Consider the following 14,738-nt stretch of genomic DNA (forward strand, 5'->3'; position numbering starts at 1 on the left):
TCTGCCACCTGTTTCCAAGGGAGATATTTTTTCCTTCCATTTAGACTGCAAGGCAGAGGAACCCTGGTGGGCCCTCTGCCCTCCTGGCCTGCAAGGGGTCCAGCTAAGGAATTGTGAATGCCAGAAAGGACTGGCTCTGGTCCAAAGTAAAACAATCTGCTGGTGCAAGTTAGGGTTCTTAGAGCACCATGTTTTTTCCCAGAAGCCCACCCTAGTCAATAAAATTTTCTACATGTTTTAATAACATACATCTTATATATATATATATATATTGCATATATATGAGAAATATAACGAGCAAAACTGGCAACAACCCCTATACCTAATTACAAGGGAACATCGGAACAAGCGGCACATTGCTGATAATAGCAAAAAAAAGTGGAACCCTAATTAACCAACAATGGAGGTCATGATCAAAATCTTGATACACACTCTCTAAAGACCATCATGCTGACTATGCGACAACACAGAAAAACTCCTGTGACCAAGCTACCAGACAAAACTGAACACTATGGTCACAAGTACATGCCAACATGCAGGTATGGGAACAAGATATAAATAGGTACTTTCCCTCAGTTTTAATATTTTTAAGAATTTAAAAAACACAAGACAATTTTTTTCTGATTATTTTCATACATATGCTTGTTATAAGAAACTTACACATGAGAAGAATAATTGACGTAAAAAGTCAAAGATCTCCTTATTCACCATCTTCATGGTGTATCATCCTCAGCTTTCCCCCTCCTTCTCCCACCCTCAACTTTCCCCTATACCACATCATCTTTCATATGAAAAGACTTAGTAGGAATTCTAACACTGTGAAAAAGTAACCCATTTTCTATCTTGACCAAGGTTGCAGATAGTGGAGGGGGTAGAGTTTAGACCAGAAACTAGGTCAATATGATCTGAAAACCCATGCTCTTAATTACTGTGCACATCTTATTAAATCTTCTCTCCTCCCCCACATCCCTAAGTAGATATTTAGAGCAAATGATTAAAAAATAATAAGTAGAAAATGCATTGGGTTAACCGTGCTCCACAAAGAGCTGGTTGGCTTTCACTGATGAGTCCTCTGCAAGTCAGGAAAGTGGCTGTTCCCTATCCCATACCAAGCAGCTTGGCATCCAGCTCCAAACATCTTGCTGGGCAGCACTACCTACATAAAGCCTAGTAACAGATATAACAAGAGGGTAAGCCTAGACAGAAGAAAAACAACCAGTTTTCCATCTCCTCAGTGCAGATGCCTCCTACTCAGACCCAGCATGGTTGAGTTTGAGGGCTCCTGGGACCAAGGCTGCCTTACCCAGGAAGGTGCAACTGTTTCATCACGAACTACCACTTCACTGAGAGTAATCCCGAGGACTGACCCTCTGGCCTCCCTTTTAGCAACCTCCACACAATTCCACAAGCCCTCACATATGCGGAGTTTATGTTCCTGGGAAAATGTAGGCAAAAAGCATCACTAGTGCCTGCAGGTACTTGTATGTGTTATAGCTATGCACTAGGACCTCTGGCTTCCTGAGGTTAGGAGCTGATGCTCTCTGTTGAGAAACAGAGTCTGTGAAAGTTAAAGTGATGTCACCTGGTAGTCAGGGGGTAGCGTTTACACCAAAAACTGTCAATATGTCAATAGTGTTTAGATAAAAAACTGTCAACTGTCAATATGATCCTGGGGCACCTGGGTGGCTCAGTGGGTTAAGCCTCTGCCTTCGGATCAAGTCATGATCTCAGGGTCCTGGGATGGAGCCCCACACTTGGCTCTCTGCTCAGCAGGGAGCCTGCTTCCCCACCCACTGCCTTCCTCTTTGCCTACTTGTGATCTCTGTCCCAAAAAACCTGTCCATATGGTCCAAAAACCCCATGCTCTTAATTCTTATGGGGAAATGAAAAACTCTTGTGACCACACTGGCAGACAAAACTGAACACTATCGTCTTAAGAATCCTCAGGACAATATGTAGGGATGTAGACAAGATACAGATAGGTATTTTCCCTCCAAAATTTTAATATTTTAATCTGGAGAAATGAAAATATACTTGTTAGTGTGGATAAATATTCTGCTTTTATAATTTCTTCAATATTTTATTTTATTTTTTGAAGATTTTATTTATTTATTTGACAGACAGAGATCACAAGTAGGCAGAGAGGCAGGCAGAGAGGGAGGGGAAAGCAGGCTCCCCACCAAGCAGAGAGCCCGACGCGGGGCTCGATCCCAGGACCCCAAGATCACGACCCAAGCTGAAGGCAGAGGCTTAATCCACTGAGCCACCCAAGTGCCCCAATTTCTTCAATATTTTAACAAGAAAATTTTAATATTAGGGCGCCTGGGTGGCTCAGTGGGTTAAAGCCTCTGCCTTTGGCTCAGGTCATGATCCCAGGGTCCTGGGATCAAGCCCCGCATGGGGCTCTCTGCTCAGCAGGGAGCCTGCTTCCTCCTCTTCCTCTGCCTGCTTCTCTGCCTACTTGTGATCTCTGTCTGTCAAATAAATAAAATCTTAAAAAAAAAAAGAAAATTTTAATACTAACATCTGACTTAAATTAGCATTTTTGAGCTAGTGATTTTTCTAAGAATTTATCCTAGTAAAAAAACCATGAACCTCAAAAATGTATCTATAAGTTCATCAGAGTATTTTTAAAATGAAAAAAGAAAACAGTTAAATGTCCAACAAAGGATCAAATAATGTTAAGTTCATACAACTCAACACTAAACAGCCTGGCATGTAAAATCTCAAGATAATGTCATTAAAAAAGTCTCCCTCTCTGTGATATAAATTGGTAAGGCCAGGAATCTTTGCTATGTTCACTGATGTATCACCAGTGCCTAGAATAATGCCCAGCATCCTGAAGGCACTTAATATAGAATGAATGAAATTTTTAAAAAGAGCTACGAAACAGGAGCTAAGTATTGTTAAAAATAAACAAAAATGTATGTATACCCATATGTATACCCACTATAAAATACGTGCACATAAACAGATCTATAAAATTTACATGTGTGTATATATAAGTATAGAACAATAGAAAAAAATAGACCAAAATATTTCCTGTAGTTATCTCTGGATGGTGTGATTGTAAGTTTATTCCCTCTCCTTTCCTTTGTGTTTATTTCAATTTTTCCATTACTTTTATAATCAAGGAGAAAAAGTATAGGTCCAAGATGGAAACTTCTTAAGCCATAAGCTCATTTCTAGAAGCTTCTCCTAGAATGTTCCTCACCCCTCTGTTCTCTGGCTCTGGCCTCTGTCCTTGAGGACGGGGAGGGGTCTTCTCTCTGAAACAGAAACATCGTAAAATAAATAATTATAAAATGCTTTCAGCGGCTCTGAGTGGGGTGGGAGCTCAGGGTCAGGTCCACTATGCGCAGCACAGGAACTTATACCAAATTAAACTAAATCCTAACCTTCATTCTACTTGCGACTGTTTTGCCAACTATACAGAAAAGCAGAGAAAAAAATCTGCTTATTCTAAGATGTTCATCATGTTGCACTAGAGCCTACTCCTCTCACAGGAGCCTGACCCAGACTGGTTGAGTGCTAGCCAGACACCTTCCCTGGACCTGTGTAATAAAGAGGTCACCAATGTTAAAAATCCCAAATCCAAACTGAAACAGGAATGGCCTGTCAGCATAGAGGGCTGAGATTCAGGATCTCTCTATCTGCCCCTATTAACTTCAGCTTTACTTCCCACTATTCCTTGGTAAGCACTCTATACACTTTGCTTTTTGCCTCTGGGTCTTAGCCTCTTCTATCACTCATCCTCAACATACTGGACTGAGGGCTTGTTAGCCGTGAGGCACTAGGCAGGACACTACCAATACTAAGACTGTGATGGACTCTACTCTTGAGGTGTTTATGGTTTAAAGGGGGCCACAATCAATCACAATACAGCATGGGAAGGGACTTCTTGAACAGAGATCTCAACCACATAGGATGGAAGCACGGCTGAGAGCAACTGATGTGAGGAAGAAGGACCACTTCAAGGAGGAGGTAACTTCAGGACTGCTCCTTGAAGATGGACCAAGGAGGGTGTTGAGCAGGACTGGGGAGGGCAGAAGAGAGAGAGGGAAAACAATTACGAAGGCTCATGAATGTGAAAGGCTAAGTTCCTTTAAGAGAAGTCCAGTATATGTGGATACAGGGTATGCTGGGGGTGGGGTAGTAAGAGACAGTATGAGACACTGCTGGGAGAGTCTGGGGGTGTGTGAGCGTGTGCACGCGTATGACAGACCATGAAGTGCTCTCAGCATGACAGGGCTCTCGTAGAATGACAGACCCATCCACACCCCAAACTCCACAAAGCCTCCCAGACCTCCTGTCCCCTTTCCCTCTGTACTTTATATATCACTGCTGCAGCAACCCCCCTCCTTGCAGACTCTCCTGCTAGACACCCTGCTTCCCAAGCTGCTCCTTCACAGCACTTTGCATACTTAAAACTGTGCTATCTTGTGCACTGCCTAGCACATTGCCTGCTTGCTGGCAGACACTCAGTGGATATTCATATTATAGCCCAGTGAGGAGCAACTTGGCTTCCCTCCCTTCCTGATGAACTCCCATCTGGATCCCAATTGCCTCAAAACTGAGGGTCTGTAAGCACTAAGTAGAAGGTGGAGTGAGAAGGTGCTAAATGGAAGTAAATTCATATCCAAAGGGAGGAGTAGGTGTGAGAGGTGCCCCAAGGCCTCACCTGGGGTCCTGCTGCCCAGTGCTGCCCCTGCCATAGAGCGGGATCACTTTATCTCGGCTGATGCCGGCTTTGCAAACTGGACACACTTGTCTGTTAGGTCTGGTCTCCAACCACTGCAAACAGGAGAGAAAAATGCACGAATGGTGTTTAAGCCCACTACAGAGCAATCACAGACAGCGAAACAACATGGGTCAGGGGCCTCAAACTGGAAACACTGACACCAGCACGGAACACTTCAAGGAACCCCATTCTCTGATTCCTGCTCCTGGCACTCAATAAATATTTACTAGCGGTAAAATAAAAATTGCTTTTAAATACCTCATAATTAAACAGGCTTCCTCATGCTTCATTACTTCTAGGGGCTCCCTGCAACACAGCAGGAAGGAACTCAAGCCTAGAGCTGTGTCGAGGGGTCAAGGAGAAAGCAGCATTTAATGATTTTATATCCCACTTCCTTTATCCTACTGTTGAAAGCTTCAAAACTTATGTTATGTGCTTTTTATAAATTTCCAGCAGATAAATTTATAAATTTATTAGGTTCTGCTGGAGATCAGAATGCATAGCCCTAAACGTAGTGGGAACCTCTCTCTTCCTTCCTTTACTTCTTTCTCCCACCTCAATTCTGAGACTCTAGAGCTCTGGAACTTCTGTCCTCCCCCTACATGCCTAAGCCACCTACTAGTGTGGTGCTCTTTTGCCAACAACCGTGGAGACAGTCAGCTCACAGTGATTATTCACAGCCAGCTGTGAATGCCAAGCCCTGCTCTGTCTCACCGAGCATGTGCCTGGGTCTTGGTGAATACTTAACTGACTGGTTTTCCTAATAATGTAGAGCTGAGAAAACAGACTTTTTCCCCCCTCACACAAAAACTCTCTGTTGAGACCAAAAAAATTTCTTCCTTCCTAACATTTTCAAGGCCTTTACAGGTAGGGGGAATAGTCGATATTCTAGGAGGTTCTTTTTGTAGAGGCAGAATCTCAAAAATAAAAACCACACATACTATCAAATCCAAGCTATCTATAGATAGGGAACTGTGAGCCAGAGAGGTGGCCTGCTAAGGACACAAAAACCATCGATAACAGAATCAGGACCATCCCAGGTACTATACTGACCCCTTGTTTTCAGCAAGTATCTGTCAGTGGGCAGGTGTATAATGAAGGTTGAGGGGGGTAAAACAAGCAAATGAGTCCACAAATGGGAGATTGCAGCTTCTGACAGTAGTCTCCTGAGATTAGGGGTGTCTTGTGCAACCATAGCTGATGAAAGACAAAGTAAAGTGAAATGTATCTTACCTGATGTAAACACGGCCAACTGCCAGAGTCCCCAGGGCAACCAGTCATCAAGGAGAAAGAGAATGGGGGTAAAGGAAGCAAAATGCTTTCATTAGAAAAAACACCAACGGTGGGAGCAGAAAAAATGGGAACACAGGGTGGAACTATGGAGCACTACAACCTCCCTGAGTGTCTGTGGGGAATCACTAGTACCAGAAATCAGAAAAGCATGGTCTAAAATCACAGGAAAAATCAGGCAACAGAGAGACAAGACCCCAGTCTCTACCTCTGGGATCTTACTTGTAAAGGACCCCCAGGTCCCAGACCATCCCAGACTCAGCTTCTCTACAAGTCAATCTCTGAGGGATTGTGACCTCTGAAGGAATCCAATATAGGCTAAAGACCCTCTATGCAGAAAAATTCATGAGGCATTCTCATACACACAGTGCACGCACACACGCACGTGCACATACACACACAAACACACCGTATTTTAGACTCCGTTTCAGTGGGTTCCTAACCTAAGACTCACAATGTGTGACTCTAGATCTGGTTTAAGAGAATCTTCAGGCTGTCCTCAACCTTGAGTGCTCTGCTGGCAGGAAGTTGTTTAAAAGTTCAAGTTTACTATTAAAAAAATCTTTAAATAATGAAAACGGGGATGCTTCTTGGCAGAAAGGGCTACCTTTCACAGCTTAATGAGTTGTATTACCATGAACAGCTGCCCAGTCTCTCATTTTTCAAAAGAGGAAACCAAATTCAGAAACAAGAAACAACTTGCCTGTGGCACCAGGACTAAAAAGTCTCCTAACTTTCAGCTTATTGTCCCTTCTATCACCCAGCATTGGGTGCAAAAAAAGATATTTACAGAATTGAAGGAAAAGTTACTCTAACTCTAGATTTTTCATTTTTACTCTCTTGGTTTATTCATCCAACTAACAGATATCCACTGCACACCTCCTGTGTGCCAGGACAGTGGAAAATGTGGGCACGGTTTCTGTCCCTCATAAAACACGACTCCTTTAGCTGAGTAAAATTTGTTGGACTCAGAGGTTAATTCCTTTCCCAGTTCCTGACCCACAGAGCCCCACCATCCAGACATGCAATCTCCCTGAATGTAACAGACACACCTGACATCTGACTCCTACATTAACCTTGCAATGTCATTCCAAACTGAGCCCAATGCACCCAAAATCACAGATCCCCTCCACTGGCAACTTCCCTTGAAGTCTATGGGGGAGAAGTGGAGGTGACTTTCCTCTAACGGAAAGTTCAAAATTATAACAAAGATGGTGATCGCTTCAATTTATTAAGCAACTATTGAGTGCCAGGATATGGCTGATTAGCTTTCCATTTGTTAATGTCATTGGAGGGTCATATTAACCTAAGACAAAGTGTAATTAATTCCATTTTACAGAAGAGGATACTGAGGTAGAAAGAGGATTGCAGATTTGCCCAGGGATAAACCACTCTGACAGGAAGCATCTGTTTCATCTTAGAGTCTATTCTTTCTAATGGTACGTTGATTTATTCTTAATTTTGTCACTTGTTTCAATTCCTGGTTTTATACTGCCCCAGAGAATCTTCAATTTCTAGGAAACAACGGTTTCTGCATAAAACTTAATGATTAGGGCAAGAGCTGCCAGAACAAAATATGCCCCATTCTGTTAATTCAATAAAGTTATCTCTTTATCTTAAACTACCTTAAATAATACTTAAATGACTCTTTCTTCACACCACTTTCCTGCTCAAAAATATCCCACAGCTTTATGTCCTAATCAATCAAATCTGGGTTTGAGAATCTGGCCCAACCCTCTCTTAACCACTCTTGTTCCCTAACACTTCCCAGTCCCCCATCCAAGGTGCTATCTGAGGTACACAGCAGTCTCAGGGTCTTGAAATCTCATACCCAAAAGTGCATATGTCTACCCTAGAAAATGTCTGCCTTGGGGGGCATGTTCTCTTTGTCTTATCTGCCATTCTTACCCCTCCACTTAGCCCAATTCACCCTTCAAGGTCCAGCTCAAAATTAAGGGAGAATAAAATCACAACATTTACCCAGAACCTCAGATCCATGAGGGACTCCTATGATGGAGGCCAGAATGAAACTAACCCTCCCACTTCATTTTGATATACATAAAATATAGCAACAATTATTAGGATCATTGCTAACACACAGCATGCAGTGTGTGCTATGTGCTCTTCTAAGCTTTTTATGTATTTTGAGTCATTTGATTGCTCACTGACAACCCTGTAAAATGAGTGTATGTAAGCACCTTGCCCAAGGTCATCCAGGACCGTAGTGGCAGAGTCAGGATTCAGAACAAGGAAGTCTGGCTCCACTGTCCTTGCTGAATGGTATACCACAGTATAACCACTGTACATACTGCCTCTTCGCTCAGCACAGCAAGTGGCACTTCGTAATTGCTCACTAACTGGTAAGTATTTTCACGTTAGAGGTGGGGGTACAGAGTCCAGAGTGGGGACAGGATTTGCCCAAGATCACTCAGCTTATCAGCAGCAGAACTGGGATAAGAACCCAGGGCTTCTGCTTCTTGGACCTGATCGTATCAGGAGGCCCAAAGTGAGTGGGAAACCTCCTGTTCCAAAGCTGCCCAAACCACAGGTTTTCTAAACATGGCCATGTGTCTTCTGTGGGTGGTGGCAGGGGCACTGACCAGAAGAGGTGGCCACACAGGCTGATGACAGCATCCTTGGCTGTGTCCAGGCAGATGTTGCACTCGAAGGTGCTGTCCTGCCCTCCACTCTCGCCAGCACCATTGCTGCTACCGCTGGGCCCCCCTGCACTGGAGTTCTCAGGGGAGGCAGAGGCCGAGGGCCCCTTGCTCGCCATCCTTGGCTGTCGGCAAACTGACTGAAGATTCTCCCCAGGAAAATCCTGAAAGGCAGAGAGGCCTTGATTATTCATTTCTGCATACCACTCTCCCCAGTTTCCATGGCAATACCCTAATCTTCTCTCAACTCCAGAAGTTCAGATGACTGAACCTTTACACACACTCTGCAGAGGCTGCAGAGGATGATACTCATGGGGCACTACCCAGAGAACAATGACTCAAAAACTTTCATGAATAGCCTAGAAAGTACCACGCAAAACATACTGCATGAAAACAGAACATCCTCCATGCAGATGGCTCTCCAAAGGAAATGAAACCTTTTCTCACATGTCTTTACATTCTCCCAGGATAACCAACCCAGGTAATATGTGCTCAATAAAACTAAATGTTCACAGACTGTCCTCTAACTTTGGACTGCCTCTATACTGGCGGGTGAATCTGCTTAGACCAGAAGGCTTATGTCACTGCTATACATAAAAAACCAGTTATTAGTTACTGTAAGTGAAAAATAAATACAAATACATAATGACAGAAAAGCTGTTTATCCTCACACAGAACCATGTGGCAATTCATATAATGCTTTAGGCAAACTTGATCTGGTCCAGTTTCTTCAGGAAACTGCAGCCCAAGACCTCTCCTCTAACTGACTAATGTGGAGCTGAGACCGGGAACTCATGACCTCCAGTCTGTATTCAAACTACTGCACTGCCACAGATCAAGCTGGCCACCAAACGCTGAGAGAAAGGGACCGCTGTTCAAGACTGCCTCCAAATCAAAGAACGCGCCAGGAACTGAACAAGAATGTAGACAAGACCAACACCAAGGACACCCAGAAATTCTGGGTGCAGATTAAGAATCTGTGAAGAGCTTGGTCGGACCACCCCCACCATCTTAGAAATTCTAAGCAGGAAGTGCTGGCTGGTTATCACAGCCAGAGAACCACCAGCTTGGATGCTGGCTTCAGCTAAGCCTCCAGCTTGGCAGATGTTTTAAGAACCTCCCTTCTCCTCTGTGGGCCACAGTTTCCTCATCTGTAAACTGTCTCCTAGTTGTCTCCTTCTAGCTCTGATACTGTGCTACTCCAGGTCATCTCATCCACTCTTTCCAAAGTGGCAGCCCCTACCGTAAGTGTGGGACTCACCACTGGAGTGTCAAAAGACCGCTCTGATGTCAGCTTCCAAAGTTTGGAGATGTGAAGGACCAAAAAGCCAGTCTTCTCAGACCAACAAGCAAGCCTTCCTACACACCACCAACTCAGAACTCTGGACTCACGAGCATCCCTCACCACCACAGCACCTCTGTGACTTGGGCAGGGAGAGGAGACCGGCTCACTGCCACTTTTTCACTCAGTTACATCATTTTACATAATGTCCCTGAAGGGCAGCTGGCTGCTGGCAGCACCAGTGCCTCACTGGCCTCAGCTCCAAGACCTTCTCCCTGACCCAGTGCTTCTTCCTTTCCACATACAACTGTTCTCTTCTTCTTAGGATAGAGGCTGCTTCTGAGGGACATGTTAAGGCCTTCACATGTCATTGCAGCTCAAGTCCTGACCTGTGTGAGCTTCTTTAAAATATGTTTATCTTTTAAAATCAAGAACTGTGTGGGTACCTGGGTGGCTCCGTCAGTTAATCATCTGTCTTCAGCTCAGGTCATGATCCCAGGGTCCCAGGGTCCCAGGATCAAGTTCCTCATCAGGCTCCCTGTTCAGTAGAGAATCTGCTTCTCCCTCCACCTTTCCCTGCTGCCCATGATCTCTCTCTCTTACTCTCTCTCAAATAAATAAATAAAACCTTTAACATTAAGGACTGTGCATACAGAAGTGGAAAGACAGGGGCGCCTGGGTGGCTCAGTGGGTTAAGCCACTGCCTTCGGCTCAGGTCATGATCTCAGGGTCCTGGGATCGAGTCCCGCATCAGGCTCTCTGCTCAGCAGGGAGCCTGCTTCCTTCTCTCTCTCTCTCTCTGCCTGCCTCTCAGTGTACTTGTAATTTCTCTGTTTTATGACAAATAAATAAATAAAATCTTTAAAAAAAAAAAAAAGAAGTGGAAAGACAATCATAAAGTCAGGTTCACTGATCAATCTTAATGACAGTCTCCTGATGTGATGCAATAGGAAGTACATATCACCAACAATAAAGCACTCTTAAAACATGGACTCTAGGGGCACCTGGGTGCTCAGCAGTTTAAGGCCTCTGCCTTTGGCTCAGGTCATGATCTCAGGGTCCTAGGATGGTGCTCCACGTCGGGCTCTCTGCTCAGTAGGGAGCCTCTCCCCCACCCCCCGCCTGCCTCTCTGCCTACTTGTGATCCCTGTCAAATAAATAAATAAAATCTTTTTAAAAAAACCAAAAAAACCATGGACTCTAATGATGTCTCCAAAATAAATTACCCATTTACAGAAAATATGGGGCATAGAAGGACATGTTTAACAACTCCAGAAGACAATCTCCAATACAAATAATCCAAGTTCTTAAAAACTAAATAGTAGGATGTGGAGTTCTAAATTGAGACTTGAGACATACCGACCACTGAAAGTGTGTGGATCTCACCGGAACCAGGTTCAAAACAACCACCTGTAAAAAGACACTTGTGAGATAATTGTTCAAATTAGATTTAGTCTGGGTATTAGTTATCTTGAGAAATTAATTTTATTGAGTATTAATTTTATTGAGTATGACAATGGTATTGCATAATTTAAAAAATACTCACCTGCTAGAAATATTTTTTTAAAAAAGATTTTATTTATTACTTGAGAGAGAGAGCGAGAGAGCGCACAAGCAGGAAGTAGAGGCAGAGGGAGAGAGAGAAGCAGGCTCCCTACTGAGCAGGGAGCCCAATGCGGGGCTCCATCCCAGGACCCCAGCATCATGGCTTGAGCCAAAGACAAACGGTTAACCAACTGAGCCACTAGGCACCCCAAGAAATATATACTTAAATATTTATGAAGGAATGATGTCTGGGATTTGCTTTAAAGTACTCCAGGGGGAGAAGTGAAAATGGAGAGAAAAGACTAAGAACAGGGAAGGTGGAGGCTGTTGGAACTAAATGATGAATGGGGGCTTATCCCATTAGCTTATTTTTGTGTGTGCTTGTACATTTCCACAATAAAAGGAATTTAAAAAAAAACAGGTGAGGATGCATAAAAGTATGTGTCTAAACTTATTTGGGTAAAATACAAATATATAAAAGGATATACACATATATAGATACACACACATACACACACACACACACACACACAGAGGCAAAGAAAACGTCTAGAAGGCACACACTAAACTATCAACAATTATTTCTGGGATTAGGGAATGCGGAACTTCGAATTTTATATTCTCATCCTGTTTTAATGTTTTATGACAAGCAGGTTATTACTTTTATAAGAATGCTTAAAAAAACTGTAAAATGTATGTATAATATTAATTAGTTAAAATAATGAAATATAAATATTAGAAAATGTCTTTTAAAATGTGGGAAAACACACCTGGTTTTTTGTTTTTTTCCCTTTTCTTTGTTTTTAAATTATTATTACTTTTTAAAGATTATTTATTTATGTATTTGACAGAGAGAGAGAGAGGTATCACAAGTAAGCAGAGAGGCAGGTGGAGAGAGGGGGAAGCAGGCTCCCCGCCGAGCAGAGAGCCCGATGTGAGGCCCGATCCCAGGACCCCAAAACCATGACCCGAGCCGAAAGCAGAGGCTCAACCCCTTGAGCCACCCAGGCGACAATTTTAATTATTGTTTTTATTAACATATAATGTATTATTGGCCCCAGGGGTACAGGTCTGTGAACCGTTAGGCTTACACTTCACAGCACTCACCATATCACATACCCGCCCCAATGTCCATAACCCAACCACCCTCTCCACACACCTCCTCCCTGCAGCAACCCTGTTTGTTTCATGAGATTAAGAGTTTCTTATGGTATGTCTTCCTCCTGATCCCATCTTGTTTCATTTTTTCCTTCCCTAACACCCAAACTCCCCACTCTGCCTCTCAAATTCCTCATATCAAGGGAGATCATATTATACTTGTCTTTCTCTGATTGACTTACTTCGCTCAGCATAATACCCTCTAGTTCCATCCACATTGTTGCAAATTCAAGATTTCATTTCTTTTGATGGCTGCATAGTATTCCAGTGTGTGTGTGTGTGTGTGTGTGTGTGTGTGTGTGTATCACATCTTCTTTATCCATTCATCTGTTGATGGACATCTAGGTTCTTTCCATAGTTTGGCTATTGTGGACATTGCTGCTATAAATATTTGGGTGCATATGCCCCTTTGGATCACTACATTTGTAGCTTTAGGGTAAATACCCAAAAGTGCGATTGTTGGGTCGTAGGGTAGCTCTATTTTCAACTTTTTGAGGAACCTCCATGCTGTTTTCCAGAGTGGCTATACCAGCTTGCATACCCTCCAACAGTGTAGGAGGGTTCCCCTTTCTCTGCATCCTCGCCAGCATCTGTTGTTTCCTGGCTTGTTAATTTTAGCCATTCTGACTCGTGTGAGGTGGTTATCTCATTGTGGTTTTGATTTGTATTTCCCTGATGCTGAGTGATGTGGAGCACTTTTTCATGTGTCTGTTGGCTATCTGGATGTCTTCTTTGCAGAAATGTCTGTTCATGTCCTTTGCCCATTTCTTGATTGGATTATTTGTTCTTCGGGTGTTGAATTAGGTAAGTTCTTTATAGATTTGGATACTAGTCCTTTATCTGGTATGTCATTTGCGAGTATCTTCTCCCATTCTGTCAGTAGTCTTTTGTTTTGTTGACTGTTTCCTTTGCTCTGCAACAGCTTTTGATTTGATGAAGTCCCAATAGTTCATTTTGCCCTTGCTTCCCTTGCCTTTGGCGATGTTTCTAGGAAGAAGTTGCTGCAGCTGAGGGTGAAGAGGTTGCTGCCTGTGTTCTCAAGGATGTTGATGCATTCCTGTCTCATGTTGAGGTCTTTCATCCATTTTGAGTCTATTTTTGTGTGTAGTGTAAGGAAATGGTCCAGTTTCATCCTTCTGCATGAGGCTGTTCAATTTTTTCAACACCATTTGTTGAAGAGACTGTCTTTCTTCCATTGGACATTCTTTCCTGTTTTATCGAAGATTAGTTGACCATAGAGTGGAGGGTCTATTTCTGGGCTCTCTATTCTATTCCACTGATATATGTGTCTGTTTTTGTGCCAGTACCACACTGTCTTGATGACTACAGCTTTTGTAATATAGCTTGAAGTCTAGAATTGTGATGCCACTAACTTTGGGTTTCTTTTTCAACATTCCTCTGGCTATTCGGGGTCTTTTCTGGTTCCATATAAATTTTAGGATTATTTGTTCCATTTTTTTGAAAAAAAATTGATGGTATTTTGATAGGGATTGCATTAAATGTGTAGACTGCTTTAGGTAGCATAGACATTTCCACAGTATTTGTTCTTCCAATCCATAAGCATGGAACATTTTTCCATTTCTTTGTGTCTTCCTCAATTTCCTTCATGAGTACTTTATAGTTTTCTGAGTACAGATGTAGATTCTTTGCCTCCTTGGTTAGGTTTGTTCCTAGGTATCTTATGGTTTTGGGTGCAATTGTAAATGGGATTGACTCAATTTCTCTTTCTTCTCTCTTGCTGTTGGTGTATAGAAATGCAACTGATTTCTGTGCGTTTATATCCTAACACTTTACTGAATTCTGGTATGAGTTCTAGCAGTTTTGGAGTGCAGTCTTTTAAGTTTTCCACATAAAGTATCATATCATCTGCAAAGAGTGAGAGTTTGATGACTTCTTTGTCGATTCAATGCCTTTTCTTTCTTTCTGTTGTCTGATTGCTGAGGCTAGGACTTCTAGTATTATGTTGAATAGCAGTGGTGATAGTGGACATCCCTGCCGAAACACACCTGTTTTAAAACTGTTTATATGGCTAAAATCAACAAGTCAGGAAATGACAGATGCTGGC

The 14,738-nt window shown here is 42.8% G+C and overlaps 1 protein-coding gene across 2 annotated transcripts in view; it reads right to left on the reverse strand.

The window, feature by feature from the left end:
* The window catches only part of RNF185 (ring finger protein 185), a 39,750-nt gene that overhangs the window by 4,179 nt on the left and 20,833 nt on the right, over window positions 1–14,738 (reverse strand). The window contains exons 2-6 of one of the 2 annotated variants that reach the window (XM_059139329.1): window positions 11,330–11,380; window positions 8,632–8,852; window positions 5,975–5,993; window positions 4,682–4,794; window positions 3,215–3,269 (exon numbers count right to left, since the gene is read on the reverse strand). In XM_059139329.1, the coding sequence (XP_058995312.1) occupies window positions 3,215–3,269; window positions 4,682–4,794; window positions 5,975–5,993; window positions 8,632–8,807 (363 nt within the window). In that variant the 5' untranslated portion in view covers window positions 8,808–8,852; window positions 11,330–11,380. The remainder of the gene's footprint in view (window positions 1–3,214; window positions 3,270–4,681; window positions 4,795–5,974; window positions 5,994–8,631; window positions 8,853–11,329; window positions 11,381–14,738) is intronic. The other variant, XM_059139330.1, reaches the window with a different exon arrangement.

This window comes from Mustela lutreola, chromosome 11 (genome assembly GCF_030435805.1).
Source record: "Mustela lutreola isolate mMusLut2 chromosome 11, mMusLut2.pri, whole genome shotgun sequence".
In the NCBI taxonomy this organism is placed as follows: Eukaryota; Metazoa; Chordata; class Mammalia; order Carnivora; family Mustelidae; genus Mustela; species Mustela lutreola.